The 19,325-nt window shown below is 46.5% G+C and overlaps 1 protein-coding gene across 1 annotated transcript in view; it reads left to right on the plus strand.

Annotated features, from left to right (window-relative positions):
* Positions 1-11,570, plus strand: part of SEL1L3 (SEL1L family member 3) — a 107,641-nt gene extending 96,071 nt beyond the window's left edge. The window contains exon 24 of the mRNA XM_081083121.1: positions 10,399-11,570. Coding sequence (XP_080939247.1) covers positions 10,399-10,538 — 140 coding nt within the window. The 3' untranslated portion in view covers positions 10,539-11,570. The remainder of the gene's footprint in view (positions 1-10,398) is intronic.
* The last annotated feature ends 7,755 nt before the right edge of the window (positions 11,571-19,325 follow it).

A 19,325-nucleotide genomic window follows, 5' to 3' on the forward strand; every position in this document is an offset into this window, starting at 1 on the left:
CATTATGTTTCTCTCTCTCCCTCTCCCTTCCTCTATGAAATCAATAAAAATATATTATTTTTTAAAAAAATACTCAGCCACGTGGATTTGGAGGGAGGGTCTGACGAGGAATGCAAAGTGCACATTTATTTTTGTGTGGTTTCCACAAGTTGCTATTATTTTTCTGTGCTAGTGTAGGGCAGTAGTTAAGGAAATGGACGCCTCTGTCTTTCTCTGTGAGCTTAGAGTCCAGACTTGGCTACTTATTAGCCGTGTGACTTACGGCGAGTTATTTCACCTTCTTGATCCTCCAATGCCTTGTCAATAAAATGAGGTTATAATAGTAGCTATGTCCCAGGGATGTTAAAAGGGTTCAGTGAAAAAATATATATATGACACTTACCAAAAGACAACTGTAGTTAAATCTTAGCTGTTATACTTATCTGGCATATAAAACCCTCTCCGTAAATATTAGCTGTTACGTGTATCTCCCCTGTTGGGTCATAAACCGAGCTGGAGGAAGGTCTGTCATTGTGGTCTCACACTCAGTAGATGCTCAAGTTTGCTAACGTCCCTCGTGGAGGATTATAGTTCCATCTCGGATGGTTTCAAAGGACATGATCGCTCATGAAGACTAACGGGAATGTTTACAAATGGACACGTTAGGACTGGACGTGGCATTTGAGCCTTTGCGTAGCCATTATTTATGTCACAGATAATGAAAAGCAAAAAAAGCACATTTCCCCTCCGACTCGATGGGGAGACAAAAGTCACCGTTACAAAAGGCTTCTTGTAAAATACGGAATCATCTCCCTCTGACTTACCTGAGGAGGTTAACAGAGAACCAGCAAGAGCCCTCCCAGCTTTGATGCCTTGTGGTGTTCCGGCTTATAAATTTTCCCCGTGCAAATCCTGTCCCGTCCCCAAATTTGTTGCCATTTATTTTGCATCTTGTCACTGTTTTCCATTTCAAATTATCTTTGTCATTTTTACTCTGTAGAAATATTGTTATGATTATTACAAATGCAATTCCATTGGAGGAGCTAAAAATTGTCTTTATGATTTTATGCCAGCTGGTAGCCATGAAAATTCATGGGCTGGTGGAATTGCTTGGATCAGAAGTCTTCATTGTCAGTCCCTCCACATTCTCATCTCCCTGTCTGTCCTGCCCTTTTGTGGATTTTCCTTTCCTGTGTATCCTTTACTCCTTCACACATTTTCTTCATTTTTTTCAAACTCTTTTTATTTGCTTCTTCCTTAACATCCCCTCCCTCCCTGTTGACCAGCCTTAGAGAAGTCTGCATGGAATCTTTAAAAAATTTTAATTCTAGCCCTGGCTGGTGTTACTCGGTAGTTAGAGCGTAAGCCCATGCACCAAAGGGTCATGGGTTCAATTCCCAGTCAAGAACACATACCTGGGTTGCAGGTTCAATCCCAGGCCCAGTTGGGGTATATGCAGGAGGCAACCAATCTCTCTCTCTCTCTCTCTCTCTCTCTCTCTCTCTCTCTCTCTTTCTCTCTCTCCCCCTTCCCCCACCCCCACTTCTCATCCCCTTCCTCCCTCCCTTCCACTGTCTCTAAAAATCAATGGAAAAAATATCCTCGGGTGAGGATTAACCAAAAAAAAAAATTTAATTATCTGCTCTTCATGTTCCAGATGAAGAATTGAGGCCAAAGGGATGAAGTGGCCTGCCCCATAATCGCAAATTAAAGTCCCAGAGAGCATGTAGGGCAGCAGAATTCCCAGACTCACCATACTTTAAAACAGCCATTATCATCTACCTCCGACCTATTGTCCCCTGACATAAGAAATATGTTGCAGCACATTTTTGGTACCCTGAAATGAATGATAATTACCCTGCTTACACACTTGTGTGGGTTTTTTTTTTTTTTAAGAATGCCCTCACACCAATATAAAGGAGAAGTAAAAAGAACTAATTATCATAAAGTAATATCTTTTTCAATATTTAAATTCTAGCCCAGTGCTTCTTCATTACAATGTGCACACGAATCACCCAGGGAGCTTGTTAAATGCAGATCCTGACTCAGTAGGTCCCGGTGGGCCTGGGATTCACCGTCTCTAACAAGCTTTCGGGTGATGTCCAATCCACACTACCATTCCTTGGACAACACTTTGAGTCATAAGGGCCTAGAAGTAAAAACAAAACATCTCCATGTATTTCCAAAATATGCCCCACAGTGTTGCCTACCAGCCCTGGTAGAACTAGGGTTGAGTTAAAATATATAGCAGATTATTTTCGTGTGTTTCAGGTTGTCAGCATAAGTGACAACTCTGAAATAAGAGGGTACTATTCCATCAGCATTGGGGTGATGGGGTCAGGGCGATAGAGGCGCAGAGAGCGGAGAAGCCACGGGTGCGAGGTCCCATGACCTGCCCCATGGGAAGGGAAAAGACGTCCTAGATACCGGTGGCAGCCATGGCGTAGAGAAGCAAATGCAGTAATGGAGGGGGGCCGGTTTGAGAATTAGGGGCTACCTTCAGCAGCCTTGTACAGGGATTGTGCTGTCAGGTCGGGATCTTTGTCATTTTGTAATTTGCATATTTCCAGTCAGTTGTTTTTAAAAATTAGTGATTTATGGTCAAGCCTTTAAATTGAGCTGTCCATCCATTTTGCGTTCAGCTCCAGCTACCTTCATTTCCCCCCTGAGTTTACATGCTCGGTGATTTATACTCAACACTTTGCTGCGCTTGCCACATTAAATTGTCCCGTGTTTGGAAGGCTGGCAGCGCATGCCAGTAGCTGAGGGCACAGGCTCAGAGTCAGGATGCTGCCGGGACTCTGGCCCTGCCACTCTCCATGTGTCCTTGGGCAGGGATCCTATCTGTGCCTCAGTTTCCTCTGCGGAAATAGTACAGCTCCCTCCTATTGTAATTGAGACAACAGGATGTAAAGTGCTTGGAACTCCGCAAATGTTAGCTCCCAAGGAGCAATGTCCCAGGGCATGTTCCCTGCAAGGAAAGCATGCTGACACCAGGTAGCGCCTGCACTTAGGTAGCTTGGTTTATCTCCGAAACAGACACAATTGCCAGAGCCTAGCATGGTCTTCTATGTTGTGAGACTCTTTCTAAAACATAGAATGCTTAAAAAGCATATAAACAAAGGTGTTGAGTAGTCTATCAAAAGCACCAAAACAAGTACACAAAAGGTGCTACACACCTATTTTATTTCATTTAAGGGAACTTACTTTAATACACACACACACACACACACACACACACATGCACTAGAGGCCCGGCGCATGGATTCGTGCACATTGAAAGTAAATTAATTAGCATGTGGCCAGCAGGGCAGGACTGGGCCAGACAGGCCGGACATACCCTGAGTCAACCTCCCATGGTCCCTCCCTGGCTGGCCGCACCTGGGGTAGCGCCAGGGCTCAAAGGGCATCTGTGGAGTGAGCAGGGTACCTCCAGCAATTGGTGTCCCTCAGCCTGGCCTCTGGAGATTGGGCCAATACCAGCTCTCCAACATCCCTGGAGGGGTCCTGGAGTGTGAGAGGACACTCTGCAAAGTTGCTGTCACTTGGCAGCTCCTGCATTGAGCATCTGCCCCCTGGTGGTCATTGCACATCATAGCTACGGGCCAGTTGGCTGGTCAGCCAGTCAGCCGGTTGCTTAGGCTTTTATATATATAGGTATATATATAAAAGCATAATATGCTAATTAGACTAGACGTTCTTCCGGACTAAGCCAGGGCTGCAGCCATGGGATTGAGGCAGAGGCAGCCGCAGCTGCAGCGGCTGTGAGGGAGGGATCCAGGTAGCCGCCTGCGGCTGCGAAGGCCCACTCTTCATGAATTTCGTGCATCGTGCCTCTAATATATATATATATATATATATATATATATATATATATATATATGAGAGAGAGAGAGAGAGAGAAAGATTTCAGAGAGGAAGGGAAAGAGAGAGAGAAATAGAAACATAAATGATGAGAGAGAATCATCGTGTGGCTACTTCCTGCATGCCCCACACTGGGGATTGAGCCCGCATCCCGGGCATGTGCTTGGACATGTGGCCTGACTAGGAATCGAACCATGACCTCCTGGTTCATAGGTTGACACTCAGCTGCTGAGCCACGCCAGCTGGACTAAGGGAACTTACTTTTGGCTCTTAGCTTGCATTCCACCAGGCAGCTCTGTCTTTCTTGGGACTGACATCTCCCCGGGTAGTGCACAGGTCCCTGGGTCTTTGGTGACACTTGCAACACTCATATGGCCACAAGTCTGAAAACAGAACACACACTGTGCCCCAGGGCCCACCTATCCCTCCAGGTCCACTGGCTTGGCAGCTCCTGGGTCATTGGGGAGTCCCATCATCTTTGCCAAAGCTGGGCTCCGTTGGCCCTTTTTCCTTCCAAGTCTTCCTCCGAGGGTTGAAGGGGAGGGCTTCCCTGATGGTGCAGCCCTCAGCTGGGCTCAGTCACTTCCCCAGGCTCCACAAGCTCCTTTTCCTGCTTCATCGCATCTCTGAGGCACTCTTCCTCTCCCCTCCCTGTCAGGGACACCAAGCATAATTGCCTTAATGGACTCAGGCTTTCGAAAAAAAACAAAAAAATCCCAAAGCAAAATATGTCTAAAACCAACTCCATTTCTATCCTGCCACAAATTTCCCCTGAGACAAAAAGAAAAAAAAAAAAAAAGCATGGAGCCTGGTTACCGGAAGGAAAGGGAAGGGAAGAAGAGGGGAGAAAATGTAAATGATCATTTCAAAGAAAGAGTCCGGCCTTACTAGTATCGGCGTAAACTTTATGTCTAAACTAGAGGCCTGGTGCATGGAATTCGTGCACTTGGAGGGAGGGGCGTCCCTCAGCCTGGCCTGTGCCCTCTTGCAGTCTAGGAGCCGTCAGTCGGATCACCTTAGCGCTGCCATGGAGGCGGGAGAGGCTCCCACCACCACCACTGCGCTCACCAACCATGAGCCCGGCTTCTGGCTGAGCAGCGCTCCCCCTATGGGAGCACACTAACCACCAGGGGGCAGCTCCTGCACAGAGCATCTGCCCCTGGTGGTCAGTGCGTGTCTTAGCAACCGATCGTTCCACCATTCGGTCGATTTGCATATTAGCCTTTTATTATATAGGATAGAATACACAGTACAGAGCGAGGTTTGCAGAACTACCTGCTCCTCGGCGTGACTGGGTAGCCTTTTAAACCAAGGTCAGCCTACTCAAAACATTCCTAATTTAAGCCAACTCATCCTTTCTGCTTGAGTGGTTAGCCAGTGTAGGAGGAAGATGATACAAACAAGATTAATTACACCTTTTCCCACTCTTTTCCTGTCCTCCACATTTCTAATTAATGAGGTTGCTACTAAAATTACAGTGAAATGACACAAAATGTGGTGCCCATGAAAGAAGCAGTGGCCTGCAAGTCAGAGCGACGTACTGATGAGGTTTCACCTTTCTCCTGCCTCATTACCCTCACGCCCTCCCAGTATCTCCACTCGCAAGAAAGGTTTCAATGACACGGGTCCCGTTTGTGCTGGGCCCTGCTCGACTGAGAGGCCCGAAGGAAGTAGGCTAGATCTTATTCATAGCTGAGATTTCCAGGGCTTCCTCCTCAGGAACCCTTCTACCCCATCTTGGCAAACATTCTGCAGTCTCAGGATACACCCAGTATACTCCATGTTCTCCGTTCCCGCACGCTCCCGTCTGGTCAGCTGGCAAGCAGATGTTTTTCCTACAATGGTCCACAACAGGGTTTGGCAAGCTTTTTCTGTAAAGGGCCAGATAATAAACATTTGGGGCTTTGAGAGCCATCTCTGTCATGACTCAATTTTCCTTATTTTATTTTTTTGTTAAAACTCACCCAAGGATTTTTTTATTTTATTTTTTTTAATATATGTTTTTATTGATTTCAGAGAGGAAGGGAGAAGGAGAGAGAAACATCAATGATGAGAGAAAATCATTGATTGGCTGCCTCCTGCACACCCCCTACTGGGGACCAAGCCTACAACCAGGCGTGTGCCCTGATCAGGTATTGAACTGTGACCTCCTGGTTCCCTGGTTCATAAGTCAACGCTCAACCTGAGCCAGGCCGAGGATATTTTCTCCATTGATTTTTAGAGAGGGAGGGAGGATGGGAGGGAGGGAAGGGGAGAGAGAGGAGAGAGAAAAACCTCAATGTGCCTCTTGATTGGTTGCCTCCCTGCACCTGCAACCCAGATATGTGCCCTTAACCTGGAATTGAGCCCACAATCCTTTGGTGCACAGGCCAACACTCTAATCACTGCACACACTAGCCAGGGCATGACTCAACTTTCCTTATTGTGTGAAAGCAGCCATTGACAATCCATGAAAATGAATGGTGTGGCTGATTGCCAATCATACTTTACTACGGACATGAAAATTTTAATCTTGCCCTGGCTGGTTTGGCTCAGTGGATAGAGCATTGGCCTGCAGACTAAAGGGTCCTGGGTTCGGTCCCGGTCACGTGCCGGGCTGCAGGCTAGATCCCCAGTAGGGGGCATGCAGGAGGCAGTTGATCAATGATTCTCATGATTGATGTTTTTATTTCTCCCTCTCCCTTCCTCTCTGAAATCAATAAAAATATATATTTTTTAAAAATTTGAATCTCATGTGGTTTTCATATGTCATGAAATATAACTTTTTTAATTTTTGTTCAATCATTTAAAAAGGTAGGAGCCATTCTTAGGTGGTGAGCTATACAAACACAGGCAGTGAGCCTCACCGTCTGCCCATGGGGCTCGGGGCCAGCTCTTGATTTTTCTCACTAATGTACGGAAAATGGTCCCCTGAGTGGCAAGTAACCCAAAAATCACTTCTATTTGGCTCTGGAATATGATGTGTAATTTTTAAAACAACACATGTATATTCCTGGTTACCTTGATTCTAGTCCAGTAATCAAATTAGCACGCATTCCAGGTGAGCACAGAAAAGAGGCCACTTGGAAATGATGAGGGGCTCTGGGGGGCTTGTCCGGTGATTGCAGACCCGCAGTGGGAGGGGAGAAGTCCTTCTCCCGTGGGCAATAACAAGCTTCCTGTAGAAGCATTGAGCATTTTTATTGCGCTCTGACTAGAAGGTTTAAAAGGTGGCCATGCTGATTATGCATTCCTTCCACGTTCCCGCAGTGGCACTTTTTTGTTTTAATCAGAAAACTGATTGCTGGGTTATCTTGTTACCATGGTGATTTAAACAGTTCCCTCTGCTTGAAAAGGGAAAATGCATGCCTTCATTAACTTCTGCAGAGATCATCAGAAAGATCCATGTGAGGGCCTAAGGGGGTCTTGGGCCATCTGATCCAAGCCTCTCTGTTCACAGATGAGGAAACCAAGGCCTACGAGACTCATTTAGAAATTCACAGTATCTACCCCAAAGCCATGTATGAGTGGTGGTTAAATGAGACTCGACCAGACCAGGCCTCTGGGGTCCAGCCAGTGGTCTTTGTGCACATCCCTGTGCCTCCTGCTCCCTGCCACGGTTAGATCACCGGCCAGAGTGATGGCTTTAACGGAGAAATGTCACATCATTATACAACCCCCTAGCTCCCCCCACCCCACCACTGTCCTGTTCTCGCAGAGTAGTCTCTGGGTTCACAAGAGCTCCTGTAGGCACTGAAAGAGATTCCTGGAGGCTTTGGAGCCCATTGCTGAATTTCTTAGACTGGCCTCCTGGAGATGCCTCTAGGTCAGGGGTGGGCAAACTTTTTGACTCGAGGGCCACAATGGGTTCTTAAACTGGACCAGAGGGCCGGAACAAGAGCATGAATGGAGTGTTTGTGTGAACTAATATAAATTCAAAGTAAACATCATTACATAAAAGGGTACGGGCTTTTTTTTTTTTTTTTAGTTTTATTCATTTCAAACGGGCCGGGTGTAGTTTGCCCACGGCTGCTCTAGGTACTTGGAGGCGCAACTCTTGAAGGGTTTTTCTAGAAGTCAGATTGCCAATATGTGCATCTTCTTCAAGTCAATATGTTTCAGGATGGAACCTTTAAAAATGGTCCCACTGACTGGAAACTGTAAGAGACTTTAGGGTTCCTGAGTTTAATTAAGATCACTACTTAAAAGCAAACTACCAGTAGCAATTGTTGCACAAACTAGGGTCATTGTGTTAGCCGTATGTCACGCATCCCTGCATACCGCTACCCTCATTTTACAGATAAGAAACCAGCTCAGAGTGGTTAAGTAACTTGCTCAAGATCACTCTGCTGGTAAACTTCAGAGCCATTTGACTTCTGGTCTTTCTGGCTCCACAGTTTTCTGCTGTTTTCTTAGGCTACTGAGGCCTGAAGGAAAACTGTAGGCATCTCAGAAACAAATGCACCAGCTCTGTCGTCAATCCTGCAAGCCGTGCGCCTGACATTAATAAATCCTAACACACATCTACAGTAAACCAGATTTCTAGTAGAAATAACTGACGTTTGTTGAGTACCTTCGCCTGCCAGGCACTGTTCTAAGCACTTTGTGTACATTAGTTCATTTAATCCTAACAGCTCAACAGGGTCTAGATCAGTGGTTCTCAACCTTCCTAATGCCGCGACCCTTTAATACAGTTCATGTTGTGGTGACCCCCAATTTCATTGTTACAAATTGAACATAATTAAAGCATAGTGATTAATCACAAAAACAATATGTAATTATATATGTGTTTCCCGATGGTCTTAGGCAACCCCTGTGAAAGGGTCGTTAGACCCCCAAAGGGGTCGCGACCCACAGGTTGAGAACTGCTGGTCTAGATACTTTTATTTTCCCCATATTTTAGGAGAGTGAGAAACTTGTCCAAGGCCACATAACTGATAAAGGGCAGAGCAGCCCAGATCCAGAGCCCACAGTCTATAACCAGGACACCTCTTGGCCTCAATACACGAAGCCAGGTCACTGTTGTAGGGGACCTGTTCCACGCATTGTAGAATGCTTAGCAGCACCACTAGCCTCTACCTACTACATGCCAGTAGTACTCCGCCCTCCATTGTGACAACCGAAAATATCTAACATGGCTAGCTGTCCCCTAGAAGGCAAAGTTGCTCCCATTTGAAAACCATTGACATCTATATATATAAAAGGCTAATATGCTAAGTGTCTGTCTGACCGGTAGCTGTGATGCACACTGACCACCAGGGGGCAGACGCTCAACACAGGAGCTGCCAAGCTGCAGTGACTTGGAAGCAGCGGTTCTCGGGTGACGCACCCCGGAACCAGAGAGGAGGGAGCCTGATTCCTCATGGGCCACGCTATTCCACCTTTGGCCATGGGTTATGTTGTTGCTGGGGCACTGTCGGCCCCGAATCTGGTTTACTGCACACTTGCATTTGTGTTCCACACCCTGTACAATAGCAACTTTGCAGAGTGGCCTCTCGGACTCCTCAGGGGATGTTGGAGAGCCAGTTTTGACCTGATCCCTGCAAGCCAGGCCAAGAGACCCCACCTGCAGGAGGGACTGTGCTTACTTCGTAGACGCCCTTAGAGCCACAGTGCCACCCCAGGTGCAGCTTACCAGGGAAGGACTGTGGGAAGTTGGCTCCAGGGTGTGTCTGGCCCAGTCCCACCATGCCGACCACCTAATTAATTTCCTCCCAATGTGCACGAATCCATGCACCAGGTCACTAATAAAATATAAAACTTTCTAAGCCTCCCTAACATGTTGGTGGTCCAACCGCCTACCTAATGGTAGATTGGTAAATAATTAGAATTAGTAATTATGTTTTTCAAAACTTAAATACATTTATTTAAATAAAATATTTTAAACCAAATTTGGTACATCCAAATGGTATCCTATATAATAAAAGGCTAATATGCAAATTGACCAAACGGAGGAATGACCGGTCGCTATGACGTGCACTGACCGCCAGGGGGCAGACACTCAGCACAGAAGCTGCCCCCTGGTGGTCAGTGCACTCCCACAGGAGGAGCACCGCTCAGCCAGAACCGAGGCTCACGGCGGTGGTGGGAGCCTCTCCTGCCTCCGCAGCAGTGCAAAGGATGTCCGACGGATGGCTTAGGCCTGCTCCCAGGCCTTTAGTAAGAACATAAATAAAACCAACAGCTCTTCCTAATTGATTGGTATAATTTATAGCTTGCATTGCATCAATGCCATGAAGGGAGGAGAAGAGGTGGCCACAAGAAACATCAACCAGAGAGTTGTTTTGTTTTGTTTTGTTTGATTAAAATATTAACCTGGGAGTCACAGCATAAGTGCAGCATCCCAGGATGTCAGGACCATTAGAAATCTTCATATATCTATTTCCACCTGCCATTTTAGAGAAGGCGACACCAAAGTCTAAAGAACGTAGAAAATGGGTCCAAAATTGCTTACCTAGTCAGTTTCAGGGCCACTGAATTAAAAGCATCTCTCCTGGCTTGCTGGGCTCTGGGTATGGTTGTGGGTCCTGCATGTACTGTTGTGAATACTCACCATCTGTTTGTGTGTCTCTGCAGCCAACGGTTTCAACGTGACACCAGCCAGGGCCGCCCCAGACGACACCGCTCCCACTGCAAGTCCAGCTGTGACTCCAGCTGCAGATATCTCTGCTCAGGACCAGCCCACAGTCACTAATAACCCAGAGCCACGTGGGTGAACTGTGCACTCCAGGTCTCTCTCGATGAGAGAGAGTCCTTTGGACGGGTGACATTGTAAAGCTGGGGCCAGGGCATTGTACTGATAAACACCTTAAAAGTCTTGTCAACTGGATGTAAATTTTGCACTTGGTGTCCTTTTTTTTTTTTTTTTTAATCAAATGACAAAGGAGTGCCCAGAGCATTCAAGCAAATACAAGAACCATCCTGATCTAAGGAGTGTGTTGGAGGTTAGCTGGATCATCGCAGACGTCCATTCCCGGTGACTCTGTGTATTGGTAGTCACAGTTTGCCCAGCCACATATCGCAATCCTTATATCCTGGGATGTCATTTACGAATCTTAGCCCCTTGTTCATCCCCTTTTATTCAATAACAGAAAATTGTGACTTTTCTACAAGTAGGTAATATTCTGGTACATGTGTTTGCCACAGCCCTGCTCCTCGGAGTCCAACCAACAGATTGCAATTTGGCTTCTAACACCCAGCAGTTCTGAGGCGCTTTGACATAAATCGGTTGTGGCTGGAAGTGCAGGGAAGGCGATGGCTTTGTAAATTGGTTTACATTTTGCTCCTTGAATTTTTCTAGGGTTGTAGTGCTTCCGAATCATTCAATGACATTGTTGGGCATCGGTTACCTTTCAATTGCAATCCATAAAATAACATTTAGAAAATGCTTAGTATTTAAGTGTAGCCTTCTCCATGAATTACCCATTAGAATAGACTGGCAGCAGTGGGATGTGCAGGAAAAATGACTTTAATTCACAGTCATCCCCACCCCTTATGCCTACCTGAGTCCATGTAGGGGTGTGTGTGTGTGTGTGTGTGTGTGTGTGTGTGTGAGAGAGAGAGAGAGAGAGAGAGAGAGACAGAGACAGAGACAGAGACAGAGACAGAGGGAGAGGAAAGGCAGACTGTGCACTGTATGCTGCTAAGGTGGTAAATAAATCAGTAATGCAATATTGTGGGTCCAAACTACTCTTTGCACTACTTTATTTACAGTAGTAAATAAAAATTATTTTTATACATTAACTTCCAGGAAGTGTTTTTTCTCTCCTTTTTCATAGTTACTGTTGTCATTGTACAAAGTCCTCAGGTTTGTGCATTCCCCTCAAGAGACAAAAAAAAAAAAGAAAGTCCTCCTTAAGAAGGGATCCTTCTGATAACCCTTGAACGCTGGCGGGAGGTGGCAGGCGGCTGCTCTCCAGGAATCCGAGCCCAGGATATGACTCCATGATGTTTGCACAGGATCCGACATTGTTCCAAGGTTTCCGGTTGCTCTGAGGCTGGGTTCACACCACTTCTGGGTTAAGTTTGCAGTCTACCCTCTTTCTCCTCTGTGTGCTCTTGTCTGATACCAGAGCTTATCCTTCCTGCTTTCGAATGAGCCAGACTTTGGAGCCCTGGGTTCAGATCCTGTTTTGGTAACTTTCTAGCTCGGTTAAGCTTACAAGAGTGATTAACCCTTTGAGTTTCAGATTATCCTATATAATAAAAGGCTAATATACAAATTGTCTCTTCAACCGGGAGTTTGATCAGGGGGCAGGGCTGGCCGGCCAACCGACCGCAGCCCTTCCCCCTGGCCAGCCCTGCCCCCGATCGGCCCCCATTAGGGCAGGCTGGCTGGACCCCACCTGTGCATGAATTTGTACACCGGGCCTCTAGTTGTCATATAAAATAGGGGTAATAAAAGTCACCTCTTGGCTTTTCGTGAGGCTTAAATGAGATAATGCATGTAAAATTTCCAGGTCAGTACCCTGAATGTGGTTGGTATTATTCTTGTGAGAAAGACAAGTCTGAGGGACCAGGCAAGGGTTCTGCTCTGCCTAGGTCCTCTCTTCATGGCGAACACACCCGACCCTGAGTTGCTGGGAACATAGGCTGCTGGCAGCTCCCAGCACCAGCCCTCAATGGGAATTGCCATCAGCTGCAGGGACCTGCACAAGGTTCCATCCTTGCAAGAGCAGCTTGTGGCCAATGGCTTGTTGATTAGGGCAGGCTTTCTCAGTCTCCACACTATTGACTTTTGGGACTGCATGGCCCCTTGTGGGGGGTTGTCTTGGGCATTGTAGGATATTTAGCAGCAGCAGCCCTGGTTTCTACCCACTAGATGTCAGTAGTGCATACCACCTCCCCCCCACCCCCCAGTTGTGGCAGCCAAAAAATATCTCCAAACATTGCCAAATGCTCCCTAGGGGGCAAAATCATCTCCCCTCTTCATCTTGAGAAAGATCCAAATACAAAAACAAAGGCCCCTTTCCTCACTTTGGAATAGCCCTGAAGGGCCATCCCAGCTCTAGAATTCCCCCTGGTGGCAGCCTCATTGTAGTGCAAGTTCTCCCTCTGTCCAGTTCTGCCTGCCTTATTTCCATACTAGAGGCCCAGTACACAAAATGCATGCACTCGTGGGGGGGGGGGGCAGTTCCTCAGCCTGGCCTGCACCCTCTCGCAATCCGGGAGCCCTTGGGGGATATCCGACTGATGGCTTAGTCGGACATCCTTAGCACTGCTGAGGAGGTGGGAGAGGCTCCCGCCATCACCACTGCGCTTGCCAGCTGTGAGCCAGGCTTCTGGCTTAGCGGCACACCCTGTGGAAGCACACTGACCACCAGGGGGCAGTTCCTGCATTGAGCATCTGCCCCATGGTAGTCAGTAGGTGTCATAGTGACCGGTCATTCCACCGTTTGGTCGATTTGCATATTAGCCATTTATTATACAGGATATGTGTATTTTTAAAATTGATTTCAGAGAGGAAGGGAGAGGGAGAGAGAGAAAAACTTCAATGATGAGAGAGAATCATCAATTGGCTGCCTCCTGTATGGCCCCCACTGGGGATTGATCCCACAACCAGGCATGTGCCCTGACCAGGAATCGAACTGTGACCTCCTGGTTCATAGGTCAACTCTCAACTACTGCGCCATGCCAGCCAGGCTCTAATGCTGTTTTTAATTAATTGCCACTTTTAGGTACCCTTATTCCTCAGCTCCCTGTAGCATGAATCCCTGAAATGCACTGCTCAGTGCAAGGTAGATATGTGTTAAGTCAATGAGTTTAGCTGTCCTGCCTCATGAAGCTCAAGTTCTCTGCTGTTTATGCTGAGTTTCCCTGCAGGCCCACAAATGACCAGCTTGAGCCTGTGGGTAGACACGGAACCCTACCTGAGAGCGGCACCCTGGCAGAGTTGTGCGGACCTGGGGCTGGCAGAGGTAGGGGTACACCCCAACACTGAGGAACATCAAGACTATTTCAAGACAGTCTTCCAGACGGGGTTTCCTCATGAGCCGAGGAACCATTTTAATCATTAACCATTTTAATATGAACGTGACCTCGGTTGCATCTCAGGATGTTGAAATCTGAGACATTACATTTATATTTCACTTAGTTTTCACAATACCACTGCAAGTCAGGTATACTTTTTTTTTCATTTTACAGATAAACAAACTATTCTTACAAGCACACCGAGGAACAAGCAATCATTAAGTCTCAGTGGCACACTGCCATAAGCATTTATTTCTTGCTCAGGCACCTGTGGGTTGGCTGTGGTTCAGCTGATCTAGGCTGGGCCCAGCGGGGCTCGGGTCCAGGCTGTGGGGTGGGTCCAGGCAAGCTGAACATGCCTTTTATTCTTCTGGAGTCAGCAGGCAACTGGAGCATGTTTATACTGAATGGGATCAGAATATGCAACCCCAAAATACGCCATTTTGGCATAAGGGTTATTGAGAATCAGATGCAGGAAGAGTTCTCTGCCCTCTACCTTTCCTGCCGAAAAGCAGGGCATGAATTTCCCTTTGTGAAGGTGTCCTCTCCTCTCCCCTACAGGAAGAGGAGAGCTACTCTTATCACTAGGGATGGAGAGTAGGCACCAAGATGATGTGCATAAACCTACTTTACAAATTAACCCTATTCTTCCATTAATCCCCCCATGTAGTTCTTAGTTGCTGTCCCACAATTCATCATTCTTCAAATCCCAAACCCCCTGACCTTCGTAAAAATGGTAGGTAAACCCCTGAGTCTAATTACTACTTTGACTTTCTCTTTTTCTGTAAACTCCTGTACATATAAAATACTAATTAAAACTAGAGGCCCTGCCAAAGCCGGTTTGGCTCAGCGGATAGAGCGTCGGCCTGCGGACTGAAGGGTCCCAGGTTCGATTCCGGTCAAGGGCATGTGCCTGGGTTGCGGGCACTTCCCCGGTGGGGGATGTGCAGGAGGCAGCTGATCGATATTTCTCTCTCATCGATGTTTCTGGCTCTCTGTCTCTCTCCCTTCCTCTCTGTGAAAAATCAATAAAATATATTTTAAAAAAATAAAAAAATAAAAAAAAATAAAAGTAGAGGCCCAGTGCATGAAATTCATGCATGGGGGACAGGTCCCCTCAGCCCAGCCTGCACCCTCTCCAATCTGGGACCCCTCAGGGGATGTCCAACTGCCGGTTTAGGCCGGGGATCGGTTCTAAACCGGCAGTCAGACATCCATCTCACAATCAGGGACTGCTGGCTCCTAACTGCTCACCTGCCTGCCTGCCTGATCACCCCTAACTGCCCCCCCCCTCCCCGTCAGCCTGATCACCGCTAACTGCCCCTGCCTGCCAGCCTGATTGCCCCTAACTGCCCCCCCCCCCGCCGGCCTGGTCACCCCCAACTGTGCCCCCACCAGCATGGTCACCCCCTAGTGGCCCCCCCACTGGCCTGGTCACCCCCAACTGCCCCCCTGCCTTCCTGGTCACCCCCAACTGCCTCCCTCCCCCCCCACCCCCCCGCCGACCTGGTCACCCCACACAGCCTGCTGTTCAGTCATTTGATCATCCCTCACTAACCCCCCTGCCAGCCTGGTCACACCATGCAGCCTGCTGTTCAGTCGTTTAGTTGTCTGTCCCTCACTAACCCCCTGCCAGCCTTGTCACCCCATGCAGCCTGCTGTTCGGTCATTACTGTTACTGGGCGGTGTCCAGGACAACTTGCATATTCCTCTATTATTAGTATAGATGGTATGCCTTTCTCCTTTTACTCTGGATCCTGTTAGTTTAATTCACAGGCCCCCATTTACTGAACACAAGAGGGTAGAGGAAGTTTATCTTTCCCAACAATCTCTTGACAAAAGGCTCAAAAACCCAACTGCACAAGCATATTTGCAACCTTCATTCACATCACCTCTGCTAATGTCCCATCGGCTAAAGCAGGTCACATGGATAAGCCACATGGGCAGGAAAGCTATGCCTCCTGTGGAGGAGGAAGGGGGGTTGCTTTCAACTTCCATTTGTCTGACATCAAAGCTATAGCTGCTGCTTGCAGCCTTAGTTGACCGGCCTCCTGTGAATTCCCTGGCATGCTGTCTTTACCACTCAATGAAGTCATTAATTAAAATTAATTACTTTTGTCCTGTTCAGGACTTTATTCTTCGGTATTTATTTTGTGTCCCCAGTGGGATTGTTTAGTTCTTCAAGTGGTGGTGGTGGGGGGCAGGGGGGCACTTCGAGTCACCCAGGGCCCCTGCACAACGCTGGCACAGAGGAGCACAGCAAGTAATTGGACAAGGACTGGCCAAGAATGTTTTTCCTACCAAGAGGCCCGCGAGAAGTGCCACTGTGGCTATTCCGGCAGATTCCCTGAAACAAGCCCAAAATTGCTGAGCCGGTAACTACAGCCCACAGTGCTGGAAGAACATGACAGTTCTTCATTAATTCGGCGGGTCTTCCACCAGCAGGTACAGCTGGATTAATCAGCACGGCACCCTCCTCGCAGACTTAATTAGCAGTTCTTGTTAAAACTCCGCTTCCTGTTAAAACCAGGCTGAAAAAAACTACCGTTCCAAGCTGATATCTTATTTGTAGCTACGTTTCATCCAGACAGATGTGAGACCAAAATCTCACTTTCTTCTTTTTATTGAGCTATAATTGACATACAATATTGTGCAGTTTTAGGGTGTGTCTTGATACACTTATAGTGTATGATCACTTCCATAGCGTTAGCTAACACTTCCATCACATCACATAATCACCATTTCGTTTTTGTGGTGAGAACATTTCTTTGTCTCTCAGTAACTTTCAAGTATACAATACAGGAGTGTTAAAAATTAAAAATAGAACTACCATGAGATCCAGCAATCTCACTTCTGGGTAGATAGCCAAAGGAAGTGTCCATCAATGAATGAATGGGTAATGAAGTGATGGAATAGAATGGAATATAATTCAGCCAAGAGAAAGAAGGAAATCCTGCCATTTGCATCCATATGGATGAGTCTTGCTTTGGAGAATGACTTTTTTTTTTTTTAATCCTACTGAGCAAGGTCAGGAGGGAAGGAAAGAGTTAAAGAACACACGCTCTGAGAGGCAAATTGGACCACGTGTTTTCCATCTCACAGTAGTCCTGTGCCATGACAACTATTATTCCCATCTGTAAAAGGCAGAAACCCAGAACCTGATGGATATGTGATTCGCCCAAGGTTACGTTTCAGGCTGGACACAGAGCGGGAGGTGAACGTGCGCCTGCCCACCTCCAAGCTGTGTTGGTGGCTGCTGTTCTCACATGCGCGAGAACCAACTGTCACTCTCTTGCATGAGTTCAGCACTAGGAGGCTTGGTAACCCCTAACCAGTGCCAGAGCTCTAATGCCAAGTATAAATACAAATGAAACATTAAAAAAGCCAGCTCTTTTGAATGTTTTTAAAGTATTGTCAGACCTACATTATCTGAAGAACTTAATGGAGAGTGGATAGACCTCCCTCCAGGCTTTGGCAGGGACCTCTGAAGGGAGTCGAGGGGCTTTGTCAATCAATTAACAACATGCACTGAATGGGAATTCTGAGCAAGCGCTGCGTCCCTCCATGCTTGTTGAGCTGGCGGGTACCTGCTCTGTAGCTACTCGGGACATACGGACCCCAGGGGCCTGATCCCACAGGAGAGAGTGGCACTAGGTAAGAGAGAAAGCGGCCCCCGGGATACCACAACCACGATGCAATCTGCTCTCGGCGATCCAGGTTGATCACTGACATGGACCAAATACATGTTTAGAATCACGTCTCGTCCTCTGGAAGGCAAATACTATTGAAGCGCTGAGCTCTTATGTTCCTCTCCAAACCAAGCTGTGAGGTTCTGGCTCTAGTTTAATTTTTGTTTAAGTAATATTTTTTACTAATTCCAAAAGTAATATGGAAATCACAGAAAATCTGGAGAATATGAAAAACTACAAAAATCTCCTTAATTATCATAGCTGAGGACTCCCATTGCTAATAGGGTTTACACTTTCAGGCTTTGGAGATAGATTTGATGGATGGATAGAAAATACAGCTTTGTAATCTTTTTTACTTAACTCTCGTGTTTACCTAACAGAACAACTTTCTCTGTCAAAAAAATTGTTTTTCTTTGCCCTCACTGGGTGCTTCAGTTGGTTGGAACCTCATCCTGTATACCAAAAGGTTGTGGGTTCAATTCCCAGTCATGGCGTGTACAGGAGGCAACCGATTGATGTTTCTCTCTCACACTGATGTTTCTCTCTCTCTCCCTTCCTCTCTCCCAACACATCTTCAAGTAAGGATTGAAAAAAAACCATTTTTTTTTTGTTTGTCATACTTTTTATGGCTAAATTATATTTTAATATATGGATGTATTGTATTTGGCTTATCCAGTCCCCCATCTGCTATATTTATGTTATCTGTAATATTTATTATAATAAATTCTGAGAAAAATATTCTAGCCAGATCTGTAGATTCCACATTCATTCCCTTGGGGTAAATTCCCAGAAGTAGGGTTACTAGGTCAATGAGAAAGTGCCATTTAAGACTTGCTGCTCTTTGCTGACTCTGTTCATTCCCTCAGGCTGGGGTTGGGGTGACCACTCTGCTTCAAATGTGAGGTTTCCAATAGGCCTCCCAGCAACTCTGGCCTCAAGGATGAAGCTGACAATCCAGTACCTGGCCTGGTGACCAGACATTCCTCCACCTGTTGGATTAAAAGTAGAAGAATTAAAAGTACAAGCAGTCCTGAGGGGAAGGGTAGATTTTTCTGGAGTCCTCAAGAAGTTCTGAACCTAGAACTTGATAGACTCTAGAACTTCTAGAACCTGGAATGAAAACCCAACAGCTCCAGGTTAGAATCACCTCTGAAAATCTCTTGGGACTCTGTTCAGGGGAAGAAGAAAAATAAAATTGAGTCTTAAAATCATCAATTTCAAATAAGCGTGTCAAATGATTCTAAAACAGGCACTGACATTCTATACAGTACGAGTTCTATCTAGTTTATTGAAGGCCCATGGGATATTCCACTGACTTGGCCTAAATATATATAGACAAGAGAAGCTCCAGTTTGAATTAATTGGGTCATTTGGGGCTTATTTCCATTTTTTATTACAATTTAACTAAATTTTGTTTCCACTCTTTAAAAAAGAGTGTGTGGCCTGGCTGGTGTGGCTCGGTAGTTGAGTGTTGATCTATGAACCAGGAGATCATGGTCCCATTTCTGGCCAGGGCACATGTCTGAGTTGCAGGCTCGATTCCCAGTGGAGAGTGTGCAGTAGGCAGCTGACAATGATCCTCTCTCATCATTGATGTTTCTATCTCTCTCTCCTTCTCCCTTGCTCTCTGAAATCAATATACATATGTGTGTATGTTTGTGTGCGTGTGTATTTAAAAGAGAGTGCATAGATTTTACACTTTTTAGATTTTACTCTGCCATGAGCAAGAGACTTAACTTTTTTTGTGTCTCCGTTTTCACTTCTGTAAAATGGGAATCAGAGTACCTACTTCACAGGCTGCTGCAAGGATTAATGAGAAAGCAAAGGTTGTGCACCTGAGTGCCC

The sequence above is a fragment of the Myotis nattereri genome, assembly GCF_964212035.1.
Source record: "Myotis nattereri genome assembly, chromosome: 1".
Taxonomy (NCBI): domain Eukaryota; kingdom Metazoa; phylum Chordata; class Mammalia; order Chiroptera; family Vespertilionidae; genus Myotis; species Myotis nattereri.